The sequence below is a fragment of the Anolis sagrei genome, chromosome X (genome assembly GCF_037176765.1).
Source record: "Anolis sagrei isolate rAnoSag1 chromosome X, rAnoSag1.mat, whole genome shotgun sequence".
NCBI lineage: Eukaryota > Metazoa > Chordata > Lepidosauria > Squamata > Dactyloidae > Anolis > Anolis sagrei.
The window spans coordinates 101,506,350-101,533,499 of NC_090034.1; the positions used below are offsets into that span (position 1 = coordinate 101,506,350).

General features: G+C 42.4%; 1 protein-coding gene across 3 annotated transcripts; it reads right to left on the reverse strand.

The window, feature by feature from the left end:
- Nucleotides 1–26,080, reverse strand: LOC132782153 (ADP-ribosylation factor 6-like). Of its 3 annotated transcripts, none has more exons than XM_060786868.2 (2): nucleotides 25,565–26,080; nucleotides 1–4,931 (listed from the first exon to the last, which is right to left on the reverse strand). In XM_060786868.2, exon 2 carries the CDS (start codon nucleotides 4,897–4,899, stop codon nucleotides 4,372–4,374), a length of 528 nt encoding a protein of 175 aa, XP_060642851.1. In that variant the 5' UTR covers nucleotides 4,900–4,931; nucleotides 25,565–26,080; the 3' UTR covers nucleotides 1–4,371. The 3 variants fall into 3 exon arrangements, with proteins under 3 accessions (XP_060642851.1, XP_060642852.1, XP_060642849.1); XM_060786869.2 differs by lacking the exon at nucleotides 25,565–26,080 and adding an exon at nucleotides 22,537–22,618; XM_060786866.2 differs by lacking the exon at nucleotides 25,565–26,080 and adding an exon at nucleotides 22,235–22,526.
- Between the last annotated feature and the right edge of the window lie 1,070 nt (nucleotides 26,081–27,150).

Sequence of the window (27,150 nt, forward strand, 5' to 3'; positions counted from 1 at the left end):
TTAAAGGAAGGGAAGAGTTTTAATCAAGCCCTTGGTTCGAAGAGCAAAAGGAAGGCTTCAAAGCAGAATATAACACGTAAACATAACTGATTGAATGTGTCAGAAAGGGAGAAAAAGGAAGAAGGGAAAACACAGGCGTTCCCTGAGTATTCGCGTCGGAAGGAGAACGGGCGAACATCCTTTTCCGTCTCAAAACGAACAGTTTGGAAAGCGTTTATTCCCCATTTCACGGAATGCTTCGTAGCCGATCTCCACTTCTTTGGAAATCATCTCAAACAGGAAGAATAAAACAGGGGAATGGCTTCATAAAACACGGAAACGGGTTACAAGTAACATGAACATAGAATGTATGGTATATAAACCTGTTTCCCCAAAAATAGGACATCCCCTGAAAATAAGACCTAGTAGAGGTTTTGTTGAATTGCTAAATATAAGGCCTCCCCCGAAAGTTTACATATATACTTTCGGGGAAAGCCTTATATTTAGCAATTCAGCAAAACCTCTACTAGGTCTTATTTTGATATATATACTGTTTCCCCGAAAATAAGACATCCCCTGAAAATAAGACCTAGTAGACATTTTGCTGAATTGCTAAACATAAGGCCTCCCCTGAAAGTTATATATATCTCCTGTTTCTCCGAAAACAAGACATCCCCTGAAAATAAGACCTAGTAGAGGTTTTGCTGAATTGCTAAATATAAGGCCTCCCCCGAAAGTTTATATATAAATATACTTTGGGGGAAGGCCTTATATTTAGTAATCCAGCAAAACGTCTACTAGGTCTTATTTTCATATATATATATATATACACATACTGTTTCACCGAAAATAAGACACCCCATGAAAATAAGACCTAGTAGAGGTTTTGCTAAATATAAGGCCTCCACCGAAAGTTATATATATATATAATATATATATACACATACACTTTCAGGGAGGGCCTTATATTTAGCAATTCAGCAAAACCTCTACTAGGTCTTATTTTCATATATATACACGGTTTCCCCAAAAATAAGACATCCCCTGAAAATAAGACCTGGTAGAGGTTTTGCTGAATTGCTAAATATAAGGCCTCCCCTGAAAGTTTTATATATATATATATATATATATAGTTTCTCCGAAAACAAGACTTCCCCTGAAAATAAGACCTAGTAGAGGTTTCGCTGAATTGCTAAATATAAGGCCTCCCCCGAAAGTAATATATAATATATATCCTGTTTCCCAGAAAATAAGACACCCCCTGAAAATAAGTCCTAGTAGAGGTTTTGCTGAATTGCTAAATATAAGGCCTCCCCCAAAAGTAAGACCTAGCAAAGCTTTGTGTTCATAAATATCGGGATTGGTAAATGTACTATAGATTGTTGTACATGGAAATAAAGGAAGTGACAAGAAATTCTTGATAGGATTCGGAGTTTGTCTGGTTATGCTGGTCTGTGATGACCACTACTGTACATGGAAAAATAAAACACCCCCTGAAAATAAGACCTAGTGCATCTTTGGGAGCAAAAAATTAATATTAAGACACTGTCTTATTTTAGGGGGTTTCTTATTTTAATAAGACCTAGCGCATCTTTGGGAGCAAAAAATTAATATAAGACACTATCTTATTTTCAGGGAAACAGGGTATATGTATATTAAAGATTAACTCCTTGGTCCCTTCGTTTGGGTTTGGCTCTGGGAAGACGGTGCACACCCGAACGGGTCGCATACGATCAGCTTCATTAATAAGATTAGAACGAAAACAGACAAATAAAGGAGAAACACCTCCGCACCCAACACTTGGAAGGCACCCAAATCTGCGGCTGGGAACCGGGTTTGACAAATCTGTGTACATTGCTCAACACACACAAGCAGGTACACACCCATCAGGTAGAACAGAGATGAGTATTACGCAGTCGTCTGGATGCTACTGGATTACATCTAACATTGGGTTGTTGTGTGTGTTTCCGGGCTGTGTGGCCATGTTCCAGAAGCATTCTCTCCTGACGTTTCGCCTGCATCTATGGCAGGCATCCTCAGAGGTTGTGAGGTCTCCAAACCTCTGAGGGTGCCTGCCATAGATGCAGGTGAAATGTCAGGAGAGAATGCTTCTGGAGCATCACCATACAACCCAGAAAACACACCACAACTCATTGAAAGCCTTCGACAACACATTACATCTAGCATAAACCAAAGGCCCTGACCCCAGATGCGAGATGTGTTAAGTTCCATAACAACGAGTAGCTGACCCAATTCTCATTGGTCTTGCTTTCCAGGGCAGAAGATGAGCTCAACCCAACGATCCGAAGCAAAAGACAGGGCTTTGTTGAATGAACTAATGACTCTTTCCACAGGGCAAGACATTTGGCAAGAGTGTGGTTCAGAAAGCGTGAGAATCAATGCTTCACAGGACAGAACGGCAGCAGAATGGATACAGATCGACAGCAGAGTCTCGCTTATCCGACATAAACGGGCCAGCAGAACGTCAGATAATATGGAGTCCCTTAAGTCACTAGGCACCTAGAATACTAACAACAAGGACTCCAAGGGTTAAGGCAAGGCAACAGTTTACGGCTTGATTGGCCCCGCAGGAGGTGTCCGGGTGCGGAAGCGGAACGTGGAAATCACAGGGAAGGAAGGAGGACGCTTACGCTTCCAGTCCTGCCTCTTTTCCCCCTTTTCTACCTTCCTCCTTCTCATCTTTACTTTTTCACTCATTGGGAATGGAGAGAGTTGGGGAGCGTTCCTTTAATTGAAGGGGAAATGCTAGGGGGCGTCGGTTAAGATGGGAAGTCGGATAAACAAAGGTCGGATAAGCGAGACTCTACCTTCTTTTGTAAAGCACAATTTTTCAACATGAAAGAAACTCCTTTAATTGAAGGGAAAATGTTGGAGGAAAAGGAGGGCGTCGGATAAAACGGGAAGTTGGATAAGCAAAGGTCGGATAAGCGAGACTCTGCTGTACCTTCTTTTGGAAAGCACAATTTTTCAACACAAAAGAGACTCCTTTAGTTGAAGGGGAAATGCTGGAGGAAAGGAGGGCATCGGATAAAACGGGAAGTTGGATAAACGAAGGTCGGATAAGCGAGACCTTGTGCTTTCGGAAAGCACAAATTTTCCAAAAGAGACTCCTTTAATTGAAGGGGAAATGCTGGAGGAAAAAGGGGGCGTCAGATAAGACGGAGAGTCGGATAAACAAAGGTCGGATAAGCGAGACTCTACCTTCTTTTGGAAAGCACAATTTTTCAACACGAAAGAGACTCCTTTAATTGAAGGGGAAATGTTGGAGGAAAAGGAGGGCGTCGGATAAAACGGGAAGTCGGATAAGCAAAGGTCGGATAAACGAGACTCTGCTGTACCTTCTTTCGGAAAGCACAATTTTACAACACGAAAGGAATCAAAACATAACCCAAAGCAGAGCAAGCCCCCTTATTCATTCAGTCCTGCTAGGACCTAGTAGGAATTGCAGAAGCAAAGCAAGCGGAACTGGAACGACACCCCAAAAGGCAATCTAGAATGTCCTGTCTCACACCAACCCCCCCCCCCCCCCCGATCCATTCATTTATGAGGAAAACCTTCTTCGGAAAGCTAAGATTGCTGTTTAGGATGCAAGGAGAGGGCGCTTCCAACCTCTCCAACTGGCGGTTTCTTCCTTCCCACCCATCTTGTGGTGGGGAAACTGGTTTGGCCAGGCCTGGGGCATGCACATCCTTGCCTCCACCACGCAAGTCAGGTTGAGCAGGTCAAGGAACAAGGAGGGAACCCGAACGAGCGAGCGAGCGACGGGATGGGTGTGTTAAATAGGAGGCAGTTTGCAATTGAACCTCGTGTCATCGCAGAATGTGACAAGAAAGAATTAATACTGCGCCCATGCTCTCCTCCACCCACCTGGGATGCAAGAAAAGGGCAGAGGGAACTATCCGCATCGAACCAAAGGCAGACTCTTAAAAGATCTAATTTGGGGAGCAGGAGGAAACCTCCAGACCACACTGATGGCACAGATCCAACACACCACCAGTTCAGCCAAACTTCTCTCCAAGTCAACCCAACTCTCAGGCAAAACCAACTAAGAGACACCACAGGTTGGAGAACCACACGAGATGGGTGAGAAAAGAGAACAGAGAGTCCATGCAACCTTTATCTTTCGCCGCTTCTCCCCGATCTGCACAGATCCCAAAGGCACCCCAAAACGCTCAGGATCTCTGCTGAAATGTTCCACTCCTGCTAGAGATTTGTTGTCAAGGAAAGCCATAACAAACATATTGGAAGAGGAAAGGGGGGAGTTGACAGAAGAGAATATATGTTCTAGGGTTCATTGGTTAGAGATTTCTTTTGTGTGCGCGCAAATTATATAGAAATATATTTATATATATTTGTATGGCCCTAGGATTATTACGACTTGTAGTTGGAAGTAAGCCACATTAAACCTTCGTAGAGTCCTTCGCCCGACGTGGCGCACGAGGGCTGGACGTACCAATTCCTGTCCCTAATGCGCGTGAGGCCCAGTTTCTCTTGGATCTCGTGAGGTTTCATGGCGTCGGGGAGGTCCTGCTTGTTGGCAAAGACCAGAATGATGGCGTCCCGCATCTCCCGGTCGTTGATGATGCGGTGGAGCTCCTGCCGCCCTTCGTCGATCCGGTCGCGGTCGGCGCAGTCCACCACGAAAATCAACCCTTGGGTGCCGGTGTAGTAGTGTCTCCAGAGGGGCCGGATCTTGTCCTGGCCCCCAACGTCCCAGACGTTGAACTTGACGTTCTTATAGGTCACCGTCTCCACGTTGAAGCCGACAGTTGGGATGGTGGTCACTGGCTGGCCCAGCTTGAGCTTGTACAGGATGGTGGTCTTCCCGGCAGCGTCCAGGCCCAGCATCAGGATCCTCATCTCTTTGTTGCCAAAGATCTTGGATAGCATCTTCCCCATGGCTGCGGGCGAGGACTACAGTCCATACAAGGCTGGAATGGAAGAAGAGAAAACGGGACATCAGTGGGATCAAGAACAAGCCTATTTCCATCCTTTGCTTATAAATGTTGCAGGGGTAGCTGCTGTTTCCTTTGCCTGTTGTAGGCAGGCACGTACAGCTACACTAGAATCTGGAGGAGTTGGATCTGACTCTTTCCCAACTGAGGCTTTATCACATTGTTTCCAAATGTTGTACAGGTAGCTGCTGTTTCCTTTGCCTGTTGTAGGCAGGCACATACGGCTACACTAGAATCTGGAGGAGTTAGATCAGACTCTTTCCCAACTGAAGCTTTATCACATTGTTTACAAATGTTGTAGGGGTAGCTGCTGTTTCCTTTGCCTGTTGTAGGCAGGCACATACGGCTACACTAGAATGAGGAGTTAGATCTGACTCTTTCCCAACTGAAGCTTTAGCACATTATTTACAAATGTTGTAGAGGTAGCTGCTGTTTCCTTTGCCTGTTGTAGGCAGGCACATACGGCTACACTAGAATCTGGAGGAGTTAAGATCTGACTCTTTCCCAACTGAAGCTTTATCACATTGTTTACAAATGTTGTAGAGGTAGCTGCTGTTTCCTTTGCCTGTTGTAGGCAGGCATGTACGGCTACACTAGAATCTGGAGGAATTAGATCAGACTCTTTCCCAACTGAAGCTTTATCACATTATTTACAAATGCTGTAGAGGTAGCTGCTGTTTCCTTTGCCTGTTGTAGGCAGGCACATACGGCTACATTAGAATCTGGAGGAGTTAGATCTGACTCTTTCCCAACTGAAGCTTTATCACATTGTTTACAAATGTTGTAGAGGTAGCTGCTGTTTCCTTTGCCTGTTGTAGGCAGGCACGTACAGCTACACTAGAATCTGGAGGAGTTAGATCTGACTCTTTCCCGACTGAAGCTTTATTGCATTGTTTACTGCAAACACACACACTACGAAAGTCTCTGTGTCTCTGGCTCCTTTTCACCAAGCTTTTGGTGAATGCTAATGCTGCTGAAAAAAGTTCCAGCTAAGCAGAGAATGCGCATTAAAAGTGTTTGTAAAAAGATACTTCACAGTTGGAGGTTTAATTGAGATACACAAAAACTACAGAAGCCGATGCTCTATTATTTATTATACAAATAAATACATAATAAACATAATTTGTTGTTGTTGTTCATTTGTTCAGTTGTTTCTGACTCTTCGTGAACTCATGGACCAGCCTACGCCTGAGCTCCCTGTCGGCCGTCACCACCCCCAGCTCCTTCAATAATAAATATAATATAATAAATATAATATTGCAAGTAAAAAATAATATAATGAATATAATGTAATAAATAATATAATATGTAACAACATAATAATCTAATAAATATAATATTGCAATGTAATAAAATAATAAATAAATAAAATCTAATATAATATGTAATAACATAATAATCTAATAAATTTTATTTATTATTTACTTATTTCCTATATTTATACCCCGCCCTTCTCCTCCCGAAGGGGGACTCATATAATATAATATAATATAATATAATATAATATAATATAATATAATATAATATAATATAATATAATATAATATTGCAAGTTTAAAATATGATATAATAAATAAATAATATAATAATAATTTTTTTTATTGTGTCAGGAGCAACTTGAGAAACTGCAAGTCGCTTCTGATATGAGATAATTGGCTGTCTGCAAGGACATTGCCCAGGGGACGCCTGGATGATTTGATGTTTTTATCATCCTTGTGGGAGGCTTCTCTCATGTCCCCGCATGAGGAGCTGGAGCTGATAGAGGGAGCTCATCCGCCTCTCCCCAGATTCAAGAGGAATATAATAAATAAATATAATAAAAATATAATAATATAATATCTAATAAGATAATCTATATAAATAAAAATGTAATGATCGTTTGTGGGATTAACAGAACTCAAAAACCACTGGATGAATTGGCACCAAATTTGGACAGAAGACACCTAACAACCCAATGTATGTCCTTCACTCAAAAAAATTGATTTTGTCATTTGGGAGTTGTAGTTGCTGGGATTTATAGTTCACCTACAATCAAAGAGCATTCTGAACTCCACCAACGATGGAATTGAAACAAACTTGGCACACAGTTCTCCCATGACTAAACAGAAAATACTGGAAGGGTTTGGTGGGCAGTGTCCTTTGGTTTTGGAGTTGTAGTTCACCTCCATCCAGAGAGCACTGTGGACTCAAACAATGATGGATCTGGACCAAACTCTACACAAATACTCAATATGTCCAGATGTGAACACTGGTGGAGTTTGGGGAAAATAGAATCTTGACATTTGGGTGTTGTAGTTGCTGGGATTTATAGTTCACCTACAATCACAGAGCATTCTGAACCCCACAAACGATAGAATTGGGCCAAACTTCCCATACAGATCCCCCCATGTGGGCCACAACAACGCGTGGCAGGGGACGGCTAGTAATCTAATAAATATAATGTTGCAAGTTAAAATATAATATAATAAATATAATAAAATGTAATAATATCTAATAAGATAATAAACTAATAAATATAATATATTAAATAATATATACATATAATGAATATCTAATAAATACAATAATGTAAGCTAAAATAGAATATAATCTATATATATAAAAATGGAAAGGGTGTTCAACGGGACAGCAAAACGCGAACACCCCCTGACGAAAACTCACCAAATTTGCCGTGTACATACCTCAACCCACAAGGTATGCACAACACTCATCAAAATTCCAAACAACATTTCAAGAAACTCACAATTACAAAAACCAACTGAGCATGCGAAGTGCCCAGGGGAGGAAGTACACACGCAATGCACACTGGGAACTGTAGTTCTAGAACGCGGCCTGCTCGCTGGGGGGCAGGATGCTGCGCGAATGGAGAAAGGAAGGAAGGAAAGAAAGGAAGGAAGGGAAGTTGAGAAGGTATATGAAAGAAGAAAGGTAGGAAAGGAAGAATACAGAGAGAGAAGGAGGATGGGAAAGAAGGGAGAAAGGAAGGAAGGAGGAAAGGAAAGAAAGATAGAAAAAAAGAAGAAAGGGAAGGGGAAGGGAAGGTATCAAAAGGAAGGAAGGAAGGAAGGAAGGAAAGAAGGGGAATTTGGGAAGGGGAAGAGAGGAAAAAAGCGAAGGAAGAAGAGAAAGGGAGGGAAGAAAAGAAAGAAAAGGAAGACTGGAAGTCAAGAGCGAAGGAAGGAAGGAAAGAGATAGAGAGGGAAGAAAGGAGAGAAAGAGGAAGGAAAATAAAAAGGGAGGAGGAAGGAAATAGGAAGAGAAGGAAGGAGGAGAGAAGGAAAGAAAAAAGGGAAGGGAGGAAAGACGGAGCAAAGGAAGGAGAGAAAGAGGGAGGCAAGGAAAGAAATAAAGAGAAGGTAGGATGGGAGCAAAAAGCTAAGGAAGGAAGTAAACAGGTAGAGAAGGAAGAAAGGAAAGAAGAAAAGGAAATGAAGGAAGGAGTGAAAGAAGGAGAGAAAGAGGGTTGGCCACAGCAACGCGTGGCAGGTAAAGCTAGTAAATATTATACATGTAACATAGTATAATTAATTTTGCTCTGCCTTACTCCTAGTATATGACCCAATGTTGTAATGGAACCAGGGTTTTCAGGGTCAATTACTATTAGCTGGTAATGGTATCACCTCTTTGGCTTCATCTGCCATCCCCATAGTAGAAAATGATTTGTCCCAGAAATATTTTAACATTGTGATTTAGGAACTCTGGCTGATATAATACAAAGTCTTTTGGGGTGACTTATTATCCAATAGCAAATCAAGATCCATTAATAATACAAAAGACCAACAGTTTCCATGCTAACACTGGCTTACTGACACAAATCAACACAGATACTTGGATTTTGGGACTCACTTTTGGGGTTCTCGTCTGTGTGGGTTGGTTTACTTAATTAATTTACTTTATTTCCTGCAAAAAAGAAGAATCTATAATTCTCTTGATACCAGAGTTTTCGAACCCAGTGCTATGAAAAACACTCCATTGCAACACTTAAAAACATACTCAAACATCGTAAAAAGATAAGCGCACTGCATTCCCTATTAAAAGATTACTTTGCCACAGTAACTTAAAAGCAAAAGGCTTGTCTCAATGGAAAGTTATTTGCCAAACGGCGGAAAGGTGACAAAAGTAGCACTCCCTCCTGATGTTTCACCCACATCTATGGCAGGCATCCTTAAAGGTTGTGAGGTCTGTTGGAAACTAGGCAAGTCAGGTTTAGATACCTGTGGAATGATGTCCAGGGTGGGATAAAGAACTCTTGTCTGCTTGAGGCAAGTGTGAATGTTGCAATTAGCCACCTTGATTAGCATTTAATTGCCTTGCAGCTTTAAAGCCTGGCTGATTGCTGCCTGAGGGATAAAGAGTAAGCATTTAATGGCCTTGCAGCTTTAAAGCCTGGCTGGTTGCTGCCTGGGGGGATAAAGAGCAACACTAAAAAAAAAAGGGGAATTTAGGCAAAAATCAATCAGGGCCAGCTAACACCTCCAAACAAAGGATCCCCCGGGCACCAAACGAAGGTTCCCATAAGTTTCCGCTGACTTTAAGTCTAGTTGAGTCCGACTCCGGTGGTTGGTGCTCATCTCCATTTCTAAGCCGAAGAGCCAACACTGGCCATAGACACCTCCAAGGTCATGTGGCCAGCATGACTGCATGGAGCACCGTTACTTCCCACAGAAGTGGTTCCTATTGATCTACTCACATTTCCATGTTTTCGAACTGCTAGGTTGGCAGAAGCTGGGGCTAACAGCGGGAGCTCACCCCTCTCCCCGGATTTGAACCGCCGACCATCAGATCAGCAAGTCCAGCAGCTCAGCAGTTTAACCCGCTGCACCACCAGGGGCTCCTTTAGGTAAAGGTAGTCCCCTGACATTAAGTCCAGTCATGTCTGACTCTGGGGTGTGGTGCTCATCTCCATTTCTAAGCCGAAGAGCCAGCGTTGTCCGTAGACACCTCCAAGGTCATGTGGCCAGCATGACTGCATGGAGCACCGTTACTTCCCACAGAAGTGGTTCCTATTGATCTACTCACATTTCCATGTTTTCGAACTGCTAGGAGCTCACCCCACTCCCTGGATTCGAACCGCCGACCTTCAGATCAGCAAGTTCAGCAGCTCAGTAGTTTAACCCGCTGCACCACTGGGGGCTCCTATAATAATACAATATTTAATCTATATTATACGATATTTCATCAACATTATACTGCCCCGGTGGCACAGTGGGTTAAAGCACTGAGCTGCTGAGCTTGTTGACCAAAAGGTCGCAGGTTCAATTCCAGGGAGCGGCGTGAGCTTCCGCTGTCAGCCTTAGCTTCTGCCAACCTAGCAGTTCGAAAACATGCAAATGTGAGTAGATCAATAGATACCGCTCCGGCGGGAAGGTAACGGTGCTCCATGTGATCATGCTGGCCACATGACCTTGAAGGTGTCTATGGACAATGCCGGCTCTTCGGCTTAGAAATGGAGATGAGCACCACACCCCAGAGTCAGACATGACTGGACTTAATGTCAGGGGACAACCTTTACCTATACTATATTTAATCTGTCTGTTTTAGCCATGTTGTACCTTAGCTCAAGCTGCGAGAGGGGGGTAACAAATAAATTATTATTATCATTATTTATATGATCTATATGAGCCTTCCAATATAATATAATATAATATAATATAATATAATATAATATAATATAATAATATATGGTATTAATATATTAGTATCATTATTGTAATATTCAGTATTATATCTATATATTTATTATATTTATATCTATAAAATAAAAATGTAATGTTTGTTTGTGGGATTAACATAACTCAAAAACCACTGGATGAATTGACACCAAATTTGGACACAAAACACTCCTAACAGACCCGCGAGTGAACATCACTCAGAAAAACACTGAAAAACACAGCAGAAGAGACTTAAAAGCCAAAAAAATAAAAATTACATTACAATGCATGCACAAAACCATATATATATACACACACACACACACTAGCTGTTCCCTGCCACGCGTTGCTGTGTCCCACTCTGGTGGTCATGGGGGGTTCTGTGTGGGACGTTTGGCCCAATTCTATAGTTGGTGGGGTTCAGAATGTTCTCTGATTGTAGGTGAACTATAAATCCCTGCAACTGCAACTCCCAAATGTCAAGATTCTATTTCCCCCAAACTCCACCAGTGTTCACATTTGGGCATATTGAGTATTCGTGTAGAGTTTGGTCCAGATCCATCATTGTTTGAGTCCACAGTGATCTCTGGATGTAGGTGTACTACAACTCCCAAACTCAAGGTCAATGCTCCCCAAACCATTCTAGTGTTTTCTGTTGGTCATGGGAGCCCTATGTTCAACATTTGGTTCAATTCCATCGTTGGTGGGGTTCAGAATGCTCTTTGATTGTAGGTGAACTATAAATCCCAGCAACTACAACTCCCAAATGACAAAATCATTTTTTTTGAGTGAAGGACATACATTGGGTTGTTAGGTGTCTTGTGTCCAAATTTGGTGTCAATTCCCCCAGTGGTTTCTGAGTTCATTATTTATATAGACTAGCTGTACCCGCCACGCTTTGCTGTGGCCAACCTTCCTTCTTTCTCTCCTTCCTTCCTTCCTGTCTTTCCTTCTCTTTTTCCTTCCTTCTCTATTTCCTTCCTTCCCCCTTTTTCCTTCTCTTCTGCTGTCTTTCTTTTATTCCTTCTCTTTCCTTCCCTCCCTCTTTCTCTACATCTTCCCCCTTCCTTCACTCCCTCCTTCCTCCCTTCCTTCCCTTTTTTCTTTCCTTCTCTCCTTCCTTCCTTCCTTCTCTAACTTTCCTTCCTTCCCCCTTTTTCTTTCCCTCCCTCTTTCTCTCCTTTTCTTCCTTCTATACCTCTTTCCTTCCTTCTTTCTCTCTTTGCTTCCATCTCCCTTTCCTTCTTTCCTTCCCTCCTGCTTTCTCTCCTTTTCCCCTCCATCCTTTGCTCCCTTTTTCCTTCTTTTCTTTCTTTATCTCCTTCCTTCTCTACCTCTTTCCTTCCTTTCTTGGCTCTTTGCTTTCATCCTTCCTTCTCTCTTTCTTTCCTTCTCTCCTTCTTTCCCTCCTTCCTTCGCTCCCTTTTCATCCTTCCTTCTCTCCTTCTTTCCTTCTCTCCTTCTTTCCCTCTTTCCTTCGCTCCCTTTTTCCTTCCTTTCCTTTCTTTCTTTCTCTCCTTCCCCCTTTTTTCTTTCCCTCCCTCTTTCTCTCCTTCCTTCCTTCCTTCCTTCTCTTTGCTTCCATGCTTCCTTCTCCCTTTCCTTCTTTCTTTTCCTCCCTCTTTTTTTCTTTTCTTTCTTTCTTGCCTCCCTCTTTTCTGTATTGTCATTTAGCTTTTCATCATTTAGCTTTTTGGGGCTTTCAAAGTCCCTTCTGCTGTGCTTTTCAGTGCTTTTTTGAGTGAAGGGCTTACATTGGGTTATTAGGTGTCTTGTGTCCAAATTTGGTGTCAATTCCCCCAGTGGTTTTTGAGTTCTGTTAATCCCACAAACTAACATTACATTTTTATTTATATAGATGATCAAGATTTGCAATTTTCCAACCCTGGTCCAACATTCAAACGACATTATCTTGGTGGCTGATATGAAATAGCAAGGAAAGTGCTATTAATTGGCCAATAAAGGCAAGTTGATAAATGTTTTGAAGGGTTTCTTCCATAGACAGAAGTTTTCCATTATCAGCTCCTTCCAAAATGTCTATTTTCAAATGGGAACAGGAAGCGAGAACGATGCGGCACCAATTGATAGACAAAAATGCCCAAAATCACATTCAATTGCATTGAAAACCAATCTGAGTTTTCCAATCGCATCCCAAGATAATGATTGGCAGCTTCCTCCTTGTCATATTTGAGATTTTTGTAAAATTAATTTGATATGTGCCCCACTTATCCAAACCGAGACGGGTAAAAAAACAGGTCGCAAGTTAGCATCGTTAAAGCCCGGCTCAACCAATTATAATATTACAGTGGAATTGGATTAACAGCCACAAAGAAGTGCAGCAGATCCCCGCCGGGGTCAAAGCCACTCAATTAGCAATGCTGCCCGAACAAAATATTATTTTGAGTAATCAGGCGCATCAAATCACTCTCAACAAAAGATTCCCCCCAGGCACTTCCAAGCCATTAAGGTGGTCAGTTGAAACATTCACACCTAGCTCCAACAGACAAGAGTCCTTTGTCCCACCCTGGTCATTCCACAGATATATAGACCCATTTTCCTACTTCCAACAGACCTCACTACCTCTGAGGATGCTTGCCATAGATGCAGGCAAAACGTCAGGAGAAAATGCCTCTAGAACATGGCCATACAGCCCGGAAAAACCTACAACAACCCAGTGATTCCGGCCATGAAAGACTTCGACAATACATTAAAATATTATTTTCCTCCAAACGAAGGCATACAGTAATGGGGCCTGGCTAGAATCATGTGGCAGAGAGTTCCAAAGAAGAACAATTTTGGTGAATTTGGTTTCCTATTTACACAATGTGCTCAATAAGAAAGCCCACCAAAGGAAGAGGAATGTGTGGCTATTAGTCAAGACAACTAGTAGCCAATTCCAGAGATGAAACAATCACGGCCAGTGAACACCTTCCAACAAAGGATTCCCACAGGCAGGAAGCAGTCAGGCTTTGAAGCTGCAAGGCCATTCACAGCATATTACTGGAGAGCACAGAAATGCTGGACCACTCTAACAACCTCCATGTTAGGCTACACAGAGACGCCATTGAAATTCACACCTCCCAACAAAGGATTCCCCCAGGCAGGAAGCAGTAAAGCTTTGAAGCTGCAAGGCCATTCACAGCATATTACTGGAGAACACAGAAATGCTGGACCATTCTAAAAATCACAATGTTGGGCTATACAGAGACGCCATTGAAATTCACACCTCCCAACAAAGGATTCTCCCAGGCAGGAAGCAGCCAGACTTTGAACCTACAAGGTCATTCAATGCTTATCAAACCGGTCAATTGCAACATTCAGACAAGAGTTGTTTGTTAGAGGCAAGTGTGAATGTTGCAATTGGCCACCTTGATTAGCACCAAATAGCTTTGCAGCTTCAAAGCTTGGCTGCTTCCTGGACAGAGCATATTATTGGAGAACACAGAAATGCGGGACCATTCTAACAACCACCATGTCAGGCTACACAGAGACGCCATTGAAATTCACACCTCCCAACAAAGGATTCCCCCAGGCAGGAAGCAGCCAGGCTTTTAAAGCTGCAAGGCCATTCAATACTTATCAAACCAGCCAATTGCAACATTCACACTTGCCTCAAGCAGACAAGAGCTGTCTGTTGGAGGCAAGTGTGAATGTTGCAATTCGCCACCACAATCATGTCAGACTACACAGAGAAGCCATTGAAATCCACACCTCCCAACAAAGGATTCCCCCAGGCAGGAAGCAGCCGGATTTTGAAGCTGCAAGACCACTTAACACTTATCAATCCGGCCAATTACAACTTTCAAACCTGCCTCTATAACAAACAAATCTTGTCTGCTTGAAGCAAGTGTGAATATTGCAATTGGCCACCTTGATTAGCACCGAATGGCTTTGCAGCTTCTAAGACTGGCTGCTTCCTGGCAGAGCATATTATTGGAGAACACAGAAATGCGGGACCATTCTAACAACCACCATGTCAGGCTACACAGAGACGCCATTGAAATTCACACCTCCCAACAAAGGATTCCCCCAGGCAGGAAGCAGCCAGGCTTTTAAAGCTGCAAGGCCATTCAATACTTATCAAACCAGCCAATTGCAACATTCACACTTGCCTCAAGCAGACAAGAGCTGTCTGTTGGAGGCAAGTGTGAATGTTGCAATTCGCCACCACAATCATGTCAGACTACACAGAGAAGCCATTGAAATCCACACCTCCCAACAAAGGATTCCCCCAGGCAGGAAGCAGCCGGATTTTGAAGCTGCAAGACCACTTAACACTTATCAATCCGGCCAATTACAACTTTCAAACCTGCCTCTATAACAAACAAATCTTGTCTGCTTGAAGCAAGTGTGAATATTGCAATTGGCCACCTTGATTAGCACCGAATGGCTTTGCAGCTTCTAAGACTGGCTGCTTCCTGGCAGAGCATATTATTGGAGAACACAGAAATGCTGGACCATTCTAACAACCACCATGTCAGGCTACACAGAGACGCCATTGAAATTCACACCTCCCAACAAAGGATTCCCCCAGGCAGGAAGCAGCCACGCTTTGAAGCTGCAAGGCCATTAAATGCTTATAAAACCAGCCAATTGCAGCATTCACACTAGCCTCGAGCAGACAAGAGTTTTTTCTCCCAACCTGGACATTATTCCACAGATATATAAATCTCACTTGCCTAGTTGTAGTTGGCCACCTTGATTAGTACTGGATGGCCTTGCAGCTTCAAAGTCTGGCTGCTTCCTGCGTGGAGGAATCCTTTGTTGGGAGGTGTCAGCTGGCCCTGATTGTTTCTTATGACATTCCATAGATATATAAACCCTACTAGTCCTAGTTTCCAACGGACCTCACAAACTCTTGAAGATGCCTGCCATAGATGTGGGCGAAACGTCAGGAGAGAATGCTTCTGGAACATGGCCCTACAGTCTGAAAACTCACAGCAACTCAAGGATATTGTGCTTTTGATTTTCATTTTCATTTTTGTTTTAGCTGGGTTTGTTTTAGCTTTTGTAAGCTCCCCAATTAATGGAAAATAATAATAATAATAATAATAATAATAATAATAATAATATAATCATCACCACCATCATCAATCGCCCTCTTTCAGGGTTGCTTCTTATCTCCAAACTGCATCATCTCTCCAGCTGCACGTCAAACCACTTCCTTTTTTAAAAATACCTTGCAACGTGCTTCAACAACGCTTCTCTTTTTCTTACCTTTTCGTCCTGATCCCTGTATGCAACTAATATAACCACCTGAGAATGTTTGCAGGTTGGAAAAGCTGACCATCCAACACCTAGAGATTGACTGCCAGCATTTTACCCACAAGGACCACCAAGTATACTTCCAAATCTACATGATCTGATTGTTTACCCCCAAACTCACTGAGGACTAGAAACTTGCACAGTGATAAGACGGTTAATGGAGCAAAGGCCAACTTCTGGAAAAGAGCCCCGTGAACCAGCGGAGGAGTTTCCTTTGGCATATATCTCTGGAGCAATATGGAAAAAATAAGACCCCCCATCTACACTGGCATATAATCCAGTTTCTGGATCCAGATTATCTGTTTCGAATTGGATTATATGGCAGTGTAGATGCAGCCTAAGACACATTCAATAATTTGTTGAAATGAATGACGTGTGTGTGTATATATACGTGTATGTATGTATGTACATGTGTGTATGTGTATGTGTGTGTATATATGTGTATGTGTGTATATATGTGTGTATGTATGTATGTATGTATATAGGTACTTTACTATATATGTGTATCTGTGTGTGTATGTATATATGTATGTGTGTGGGTGGGTGTATGTATATATATATATATATATGTTTATATATATGTGTATGTATGTATATATATATATGTATGTGTATATATATAGGTAATTTGCTATATATGTGTATCTATGTGTGTATGTATATATGTATGTGTGTGTGGGTGTGTGTATATATATGTATATATGTGTATGTATGTGTATATATGTATATGCGTACATGTGTATGTATGTATATATGTGTGTATGTATATATGTGTGTATGTATATGTGTGTGTGTGTATGTATATAGGTACTTTACTATATATGTGTATCTATGTGTGTGTATGTATATATGCATGTGTGTGTGGGTGTGTGTATATATAGGTTTGGATTATATGGCAGTGTAGATGCAGCCTAAGATGCATTCAGAAATTTGGTGAAATGAATGACGTGTGTATATATGTTTATGTATGTATGCATGTATATGTATGTGTGTGTGTATATGTATCTCTCTCTGTGTGTGTGTGTGTGTGTATGTATGTGTAGGTACTTTACTATATATAAGGAGTCCCCGGTGGCGCAGTGGGTTAAACCCTTGTGCCAGAAGGACAAGACCGACAGGTTGTAGGTTCGAATCTAGGGAGAGCACGGATGAGCACCCTCTGTCAGCTCTAGCTCCCCATGCGGGGACATGAGAGAAGCCTCCCAACAAGGATGGTAAAACATCAAAACATCCAAGCGTCCCCTGGGCAATGTCCTTGCAGACAGCCAATTCTCTCAAACCAGAAGCGACTTGCAGTTTCTCAAATTGCTCCTGACACTACACACACACACATATATATATATGAGAGACTAGTTTCATACTTGATCTCACCGCCAAACAGAACTAGGATGACTTCATTAGCACTAGCCACCTTAGTGGAAGCATGAGAGTTGTAGTCCTACAAGCTCTGAGAGCTGTTCAGCAGTGGAACTCTCTGCCCCAGAGTGTGGTGGAGGCTCCTTCTTTGGAAGCTTTTAAGCAGAGGCTGGATGGCCATCTGTCGGGGTTGCTTTGAATGTGATTTTCCTGTTTCTTGGCAGAATGGGGTTGGACTGGATGTCCCACGAGGTCTCTTCTAACTCTATGATAAGCGCTACCAGCCGTGCATGGGGATGTTCCCATTTTACAGAATGGGGAAACTGAGGCTGGGAGTCAGTGGCTGCAGCCCACAGGAAGTCAAGGCCCTTTGGCCTCCCTTTTGCTGTCACAAAACAGAGAGGCGCTTCCTGTTCTCTGGAGTGAAGCCAGCGCCTCGCCCAAGGCCGTGCAAGGAGCCCCATGCCTCCCAAAGCAAGCATTCATGCTTCACAATCTACACAAGAGAGAGAAAAGCAGCCTGTCTGACTCCCTCCCACTTCTCTTTTCCAAGCCAGGACGATTGGGAAGAGTCTATCCAAGGGTGCATCCACACTCATGGGGTGCATCTACACTGTGCAATAAATCAGGTTTGACACCACTTAAACCACCCTGTCTTAATTATATAGTAGTTGTGGTTTCAGAATTTTTGGAGCCTTCTCCAACAAAGAGTGCAAACTACCCAAATTCGGAGATCTGAACTCATGGAGTGTGTCTACACTGTACAATTAATCCAGTTTGACACCACTTAAATAACCCTGTCTCAATTATATAGTAATTGTAGTTTCACAAGTTATGGAGCCTTCTCCAACAAAGAGTGTGAAGTACCAGAATTTGGAGATCAAATTCATGGGGTGCATCTACATTGTACAATTAATCCGGTTTGACACTACTTCAACCACCCTGTCTCAATTATATAGTAGTTGTAGTTGCACAAGTTTTGGTGCCTTCTCCAACAAAGAGTGCGAACTATCAGAATTCGGAGATCGAACTCATGGAGTGTGTCTACACTGTATAATTAATCCGGTTTGACACCACTTAAACCACCCTGTCTCAATTATATAGTAATTGTAGTTTCACAAGTTTTGGAACCTTCTCCAACAAAGAGTGCAAACTATCAGAATTCGGAGATCCGAACTCATGTGGTGCGTCTACACCGTACAATAAATCGGGTTTGAAACCACTTAAACAACCTGTCTCAATTATATAGTAGTTGTAGTTTCAGAAGTTTTGGGGCCTTCTCTAACAAAGAGTGCGAACTAACAGAATTTGGAGATCAGAACTCATGGGATGCGCCTACACTGTACAATTAATATGGTTTGACACCACTTAAACAACCCTGTCTCAATTATATAGTAATTGTAGTTTCAGAAGTTTTGGAGCCTTCTCCAACAAGAGTGCAAAGTACCAGAATTTGGAGATCGAATTCATGGGGTTTGTCTACACTGTACAATTAATCCGGTTTGACACCACTTAAACCACCCTGTCTCAATTATATAGTAGTTTCACAAGTGTTGGAGCATTCTCTTCCAAAGAGTGCAGACTACCAGAATTTGGAGATCTGAACTCATGGAGTGTGTCTACACCGTACATACAATTAATCTGGTTTGACACCACCTAAACCTCCCTGTCTCAATTATATAGTAGTTTTAGTTTCACAAGTTTTGGAGCTTTCTCTTCCAAAGAGTGCAGACTACCAGAATTTGGAGATCCGAACTCATGGGTGCGTCTACACTGTACAATTAATCCGGTTTGACACCACTTAAACAACCCTGTCTCAATTATATAGTAATTGTAGTTTCACAAATTTTGGAGCCTTCTGTAACAAAGAGTGCGAACTACCAGAATTTGGAGATCCGAATTCATGGGGTGCGTCTACACTGCAGAACTAATCTGGTTTGACACCACTTAAACCACCCTCTGAATTACATGGAATCCTGGTAGTTGTACTTTCACAAGTTTTGGAGCCTTCTCTTCCAAAGAATGTGAACTACCAGAATTCCATCACACAATCTAGTTCAAGTGGCGCCAAACCGCTTTAATTTTCTAATGTAGACAGTTTTTGGAATCTGAAACCTAATCAAAGTTTGAAGGTCACGCTCAAGTTCGCCGAGACTCGTAACGCTCCGAGACGGGTTTCCCGGAAACAGGAAACATTCATTTCGAATCTGGAATTTAATTTGGAGCCAGTAAAGTTCAATTACACACTGGAAAGAAAAGAAGTCGCACAAGTTGTGGGTGAGTCTCACAACTGGAATTTCTCCTCTCCACCCACTTCACCTGTTTGCGCTTGCATTTCGGGCGGTTTTTAGATCTTTCCGGGACAAAATCCTGGGCAAATTACACACACACACACACACATATATACATATACATACATACATACATTACACATATTACATATATATATATTTATTTGAAGGGTTTTTTTCCCCTCCCCAAAAGTGTCTCTTTTAGGCAAAAGTTGAACAAGGATGTAGGTGAACTACATCTCCCTTAAATCACCGTCAATTCATCCCAAATCCCTCCAGTATCTTCTGTTGGTCATTGGGGGCTCTGTATGGGAAGTCTGGCCCAATTCTATCGTTGGTGGGGTTCACAATGCTCTTAGATTGTAGGTGAACTATAAATCCCAGCAACTACAACTCCCAAATATTAAGGTCTATTTCCCCCAAACTCCACCAGCGTCTACATTTGGGTGTATTGAGTATCTGTGCCAAGTTTGGTCCAGATCCATCATTGTTTGAGTCCACAGTGCTCTCTGGATGTAGGTGAACTACAACTCCCAAACTCAAGGTCAATGCCCATCAAATCCCTCCAGTATTTTCTATTGATCGTGGGAGTCTCTGTATGGGAAGTCTTGCCCAATTCTATCATTGGTGGGGTTCAGAATGCTCTTTGATTGTACAACTCCCAAATGAAAAAATCACCTCCCCCTTGCAACCCCACCAGTATTCAAATTTGGCGGTTTGTGCCGAATTTGGTCAGGTGGATGCTCTTGGGTTTGTGCCCAATTTGGTCCGGTGAATGCTCTTTGATTGTAGGCGAACTATAAATCCCAGCAACTACAACTCCCAAATGACAAAATCAACTCCCCCTCCCAACCCCACCAGTATTCAAATTTGGGCGATTTATGCCCAATTTGGTCCGGTGAGTGATCTTTGATTGTAGGTGAACTATAAATCCCAGCAACTACAACTCCCAAATGACAAAACCACCTCCCACTCCCAACCCCACCAGTATTTGGCCGGTTTGTGATAATTTCATCCGGTGAATGCTCTTCGATAGTAGGTGGACTATAAACCCCGGCAACTACAACTCCCAAATGACAAATCAATCCCTCCCCAAACCCACCAGTATTCATGATCATAGGCGAACTATAAATCCCAGCAACTACAACTCCCAAATGACAAATCAATTCCTCCCCAAAACCCACCAGTATTCATGATCATAGGCGAACTATAAATCCCAGCAACTACAACTCCCAAATGACAAATCAATCCCTCCCCAAACCCACCAGTATTCATGATCATAGGCGAACTATAAATCTCAGCAACTACAACTCCCAAATGACAAATCAATCCCTCCCCAAAACCCACCAGTATTCATGATCATAGGCGAACTACAAATCCCAGCAACTACAACTCCCAAATGACAAATCATTCCCTCCCCAAACCTACTAGTATTCAAATTTGGGTGTATCGGGTATGAAATGAATGAAAGTACATCCTGCCTAACAGATATTTACATGACGATTCATAACAGTCGCAAAATCAATTGTGAATTAGTGAAAATAATGTTATGGCTGGGGGTCACCACAACACGAGGAACCGTATTAAGGGGTCGCGGCATTAGGAAGGTTGGGAAACACTGCAATAGAAGGACAGGTGAGAAAACATCAAGCCTCGTGCAAAATGCAACATTCGCTCGCACGAAAAGGAAAACTAATTATGAAGTAGTGAAAATAATTTTATGGTTGGGGGTCACCACAACATGAGGAACTGTATTAAGGGGTCGCAGCATTAGGAAGGTTGGGAAACACTGCAATAGAAGGACAGGTATGAAAACATCAAGCCTCGTGCAAAATACAACATTCGCTCGCACGAGGAGCAAAACTAATCATGAAGTAGTGAAAATAATTTTATGGTTGGGGGTCACCACAACACGAGGAACTCTATTAAGGGGTCGCGGCATTAGGAAGGTTAGGACAGGTGAGAAAACATCAAGCAGCGTGCAAAATGCAAAATTCGCTCGAACGAGGAGCAAAACTAATTGTGAATTAGTGAAAATAATTTTATGGTTGGGGGTCACCACAACACGAGGAACTCTATTAAGGGGTCACGGCATTAGGAAGGTTAGGACAGGTGAGAAAACATCAAGCAGCGTGCAAAATGCAAAATTCGCTCGCACTAAGTATGAAGTAGTGAAAATAATTTTATGGTTGGGGCTCACCACAACACGAGGAACTCTATTAAGGGGTCGCGGCATTAGGAAGGTTAGGACAGGTGAGAAAACATCAAGCAGCGTGCAAAATGCAAAATTCGCTCGCACTAAGTATGAAGTAGTGAAAATAATTTTATGGTTGGGGCTCACCACAACACGAGGAACTCTATTAAGGGGTCGCGGCATTAGGAAGGTTAGGACAGGTGAGAAAACATTAAGCAGCGTGCAAAATGCAAAATTCGCTCGCACGAGGAGCAAAACTAAATGCACAACTTTTCGTTTTGTTTTGGTTTCCCCCCCCCCCTCCACAACTGTTTCAAAATGGTCGCTGTGCAAAAGTTCCTTCCCTTCTTTGGCAGCTCTGTACGGAACGAGAGAGTGAAAACACACTCACACACACACAACGCAAGGCCTCAAAATAGAGATCTGGGTGGAAAGAGTGAATTCATAGATTCATACAAAGGTCCTCCTCATTGCAGACGGCAGCAAAGCGAGAACTCAATTGGGTCAAGGAGAAGGACAAACCTTGTTGGAGAAATGGGACGAGACACGATGTCAAGAAGGTCTACGACGGGTATCAAGAGAAATGGGACGAGACACGATGTCAAGAAGGTCTACGACGGGTATCAATCCCGATTTCCGACCCCGAATGAGTTTCCAAAGTCTTGCAAAGGCAAGGGTGACTCCCAGATCTGGTCTCGAAACTAGAAAGGAACTTTTTTGCAAATCTGAAGTCTAGTAATTTTCCAAAAGCAAGTCTCGCTCGTTTCGAATCGAGTCTTCCAATCGAGTCTAAAGCCTTCCCCGAACCCGTTCGCAAGACCCACCTCTGGCAACACGCGTCCCGGAGAAGCCGATCCTGTCTAAACGGCAGTTTTTTAATTCAAACCGATGCAGATCCCACCCCTGCGAGACGAGGCGGAGACGCGATCGCCTCCTCTGGAGGAGAGGGAAAATTAATAATAATAGGATTGGGTGCATCTACACTGTTGACTTAACACACTTTTACGCCACTTTGCGTGGAATCGAAGGTGTTAGATACTTCCACCAGGTCTGGGCAAACTTGGGCCCTCCAGGTGTTTTGGACTCCAACTTCCATCATTCCTAACATTCCTAGGAATGATGGGAGTTGGAGTCCAAAACACCTGGAGGGCCCAAGTTTGCCCAGACCTGGTCTTACAGTGGTATCAAACTGTGTTAAGTCAGCCGTGTAGATGCACCAAGGCAAAAAATGGAGAGGGGGATTTATATTCTTGATTCCTCTCTAAAACAGGTTCAAGCTGAGATGCAAAATCCCAGAAACTCATAACATTGAGCCACAACATTTAAAGTGGAATCAAACTGTGTTAACTGTACAGTGTAGACGCGCCTCTAAGGCAAAGCTTTGGGATTAGCTTTCTTGATTCATCTCTTTCTCAAGTCATCTCCAAAACAGGTTCAAGCTGAGCTACAAAACCCAAGAAAATACATAACATTGAGCCATGGAATTTAAACTGGAATCAAACTGTGTTAACTGTACAGTGTAGACGCGCCCCTAAGGAAAAGCTTTTCTCAATTCATCTCTAAAATACAATTTTCTCGATTCATCTCTAAAATACAAGGTTCAAGCAGAGCTACAAAACCCAAGACAATACATGACATTGAGCCATAGCATTTAAAGTGGAATCAAACTGTGTTAACTGTGCAGTGTAGACACCCCCCCCCCCAAGGAAAAGCTTTGGGGTCAATTTTCTCAATTCATCTCCAAAATAGGTTCAAGCTGAGCTACAAAACCCAAGAAAATACATAACATCGAGCCATAGAATTTAAAGTGGAATCAAACTGTGTTAAATGTACAGTGTAGACACACCCCTAAGTAAGGCAAAGCTTTGGAGTCTATTTTCTCGATTCATCTCCAAAATAGGTTCACGCTGAGCTACAAAACCCAAGAAAATACATAACATGGTGAGCTACAAAACCTAAGAAATCCATAACACTGAGCCACGGCATTTAAAGTGGAATCAAACTGTGTTAACTGTACAGTGTAGACACGCCCTTAAGGCAAAACTTTGGAGTTGGTTCTCTCTATTCATCTCCAAAATAGATTCGTGCACAATTTCTGCAAATCAGAAGAACACACTGTTGGGTTAATTTCTACTGCTTTATGGGAGTTGTAGTTTTACAAGGTCTTTAGCCAAATGGTGTATCCGCACTGTAGAATGAATGAATGAATGAATGCAGTTTGAATCAACTTGAAACTGTTAATGGGCCTTCCCGGAGTTGTAGTTTGTCCTTGGTCCTCTTCGAACGGCGAAGGCCTCGTGAAACTACAACTCCCATAGCTTCATAGCCTTCAGCTGTGGGAGTTTAAAGTGATGTCAAACTGCATTAACTCGACGTGTAGAATATGCACCATATGCATCAGTTAATGCACCATGTATTAAGGGTGCCATACATATATATATATATATATATATATATATATATATGCACCATGTATTACAGGCATGTATACATATGCACCAAAGGCAAAAGAATACATGGTGCATGTTCTACACTGTTGAGTTAACACAGTTTGATGCCACTTTAAACTCCCAAAGCTCAAGGCTATGAAATTATGGGAGTTGTAGTTCCACGAGGCCTTCACCATTCAAAAAGGACCAAGTCCTCATTAAACTACAACTCCCAGAACGCCCATTCAGACTTTCAAGTTGGTTCAAACTGCATTCATTCATTCTCCAGTGCGGACACACCGTTTGGCTAAAGACCTTGTAAAACTACAAAGTCCCATAAAGTTGGCTGAAGATCTTGTAAAACTACAACTCGTATAAAATGACACCTTGTAAAACTACAAGTCCCATAAAGTGGGCTAGAAGACATTTGTAAAACTACAACTCCCATAGAGTGGCCTAGAAGACCTCATAAAACTACAACTCCCATAAAGTGGGCTAAAGACCTTGTGAAACTGCAACTAAAGACCTCGTAAAACTACAACTCCTGTAAAGTGGACTAGAAAACCTTGTGAAACTACAAACTCCCATAAAAGTGGGCTGAAGACCTCATGAAACTACAAACTACAACTTCTATAAAGTGAGACCCTGTAAAACTACAACTCCCATAAAGTAGGCTGAAGACCTTGTAAAACTACAAACTCCCATAAAGTGGGCTGAAGACCTTGTGAAACTGCAACTAAAGACCTCGTGAAACTACAACTCCCGTAAAGTGGGCTGAAGACCTCGTGAAACTGCAAACTCTCATGAAGTGGGCTGAAGACCTTGTAAAACTACAAACTCCCATAGAGTGGGCTGAAGACCTTGCAAAACTACAACTCCCATAAAGTGAGACCTCATAAAACTACAACTACTATAAAGTGAGACCTCGAAAAACTACAACTCCCATAAAAGTGAGACCTCGTAAAACTACAACTACTATAAAGTGAGACCTCGAAAAACTACAACTCCTATAAAGTGAGACCTTGTAAAACTACAACTCCCATAAAAGTGAGACCTCGTAAAACTACAACTACTATAAAGTGAGACCTTATAAAACTACAACTCCTATAAAAGTGAGACCTTGTAAAACTACAACTCCCATAAAAGTGGGCTGAAGACCTTGTAAAACTACAACTCGGTTGCAAAGTGGATTTGTTCTGATACATATCAGGCCTGGGGCCAACTTGGGCCCTCCAGGTGTTTTGGACTACAACTCCCACAATTCCTAACAGCCGGTAGGCTGTTAGGAATTGTGGGAGTTGTAGTCCAAAACACCTGGAGGGCCCAAGTTGGCCCCAGGCCTGATTGAGATGGAAGCAAAACTATAACTCACACACACACACACATATATATATAGATAGATAGATCGATACAAACAACTCACCTTAGAAGAAAGGGAAAAGAATATATATATATGTATATTAAAAAAAATAATTAAAAATGCAAAATAATTAATTAAGAGGGGGGAAATTTTTTCTCTCCTCCTTCTCCTCTTCTTTTTCTTCCCCCCTCCTTTTCCTTTCAGGGGTGGGAGGGGGTCCTTGTCTCCTCCAAATCTGTTGGGAAGAAAAGTTTCTTTTTTCTTCTCTCTTCCCCCCTCCTGCTGACGTCACAATCGGCGGGCACTTTTGATGATCACGCGCGTTCGCGGCTGCTTCCTTCCACGTTCCGCGGGGCGGGGGCTCTTCTCTCTCTCTTTCTTCTCTTCCTCTTCCAAAGTCACCCCAAAAGAGAGCCTTCTTCCTCCTTTTTTCCTGCAAGGCTTTGCTTTGCTTTGCTTTCCTCCCTCGCCCTTCCAGGCTGAGAGGCTGCTTCTCCTCTTTGCTGCGGTTCTGTCCCGGAATAGGAAAGGGCGCGGACTCCAAGACTCTTTCTCCTCCCTGCAGCCTTGCGGGCGGCACTGCGCATGCGCCCGCCGGCCTCTTAAAGGGCCAGTACTCCCTTCTTTTTCTTTCTTTTCCCTCCACACCCACTCGCTGCCGTTTTTTTGCCCACTTCCTATATAGCATTTTAAAGTGGAATCAAACTGTGTTAACTCTACAGTGGAGACGCACCCTTAAGGTAAAGCTTTAGGGTCAGTTTTTGCCCGCTTCCTATATATAGAAGTTACTTTTCTCTTTAAGGCAGAAGTTACTTTTCTCCTTAGGACTCCATGAGAGTTAAAGCGGTATCAAAACGTGTTAACTCTGCAGTGTAGATGCACCTAGGGTTGAGACCTATTATTTGCCCTCTGCAATGTAGATGAGACCTATTTGCCCACTTCCTATATATAGAAGTTACTTTTCTCTTTAAGGTAAAAGTTACTTTTTTTCTTTAGGATTCCATGAGAGTCAAAGCGGTATCAAACCGTGTTAACTCTGCAGTGTAGACGCACCTAGGGTGAGACCTATTTTCCCACTTTCCTACATATAGAAGTTATTTTTTCTCTTTAGGGTAGAAGTTACTTTTTTTCTTTAGGATTCCATTAGAGTTAAAGCGGTATCAAACCGTGTTAATTCTGCAGTGTAGACGCACCTAGGGTTGAGACCTATTATTTGCCCTCTGAAATGTAGATGAGACCTATTTGCCCACTTTCCTATATATAGAAGTTACTTTTCTCTATAAGGTAGAAGTTACTTTTCTCTTTTAGGGTTCCATGAGAGTTAAAGCTGTATCAAACCGTGTTAACTCTGCAGTGTAGATGCACCTAGGGTGAGACATATTTTCCCACTTTCCTATATATAGAAGTTACTTTTCTCTTTAGGGTAGAAGTTACTTTGCTCTTTAGGACTCCATTAGAGTTAAAGAGGTATCAAACCATGTTAACTCTGCAGTGTAGATGCACCTAGGGTTGAGACCTATTATTTGGCCTCTGCAATGTAGATGAGACCTATTTGCCCACTTCCTATATATAGAAGTTACTTTTCTCTTTAGGGTAGAAGTTACTTTTCTCTTTAAGGTAGAAGTTACTTTTCCTCTTTAGGGCAGAAG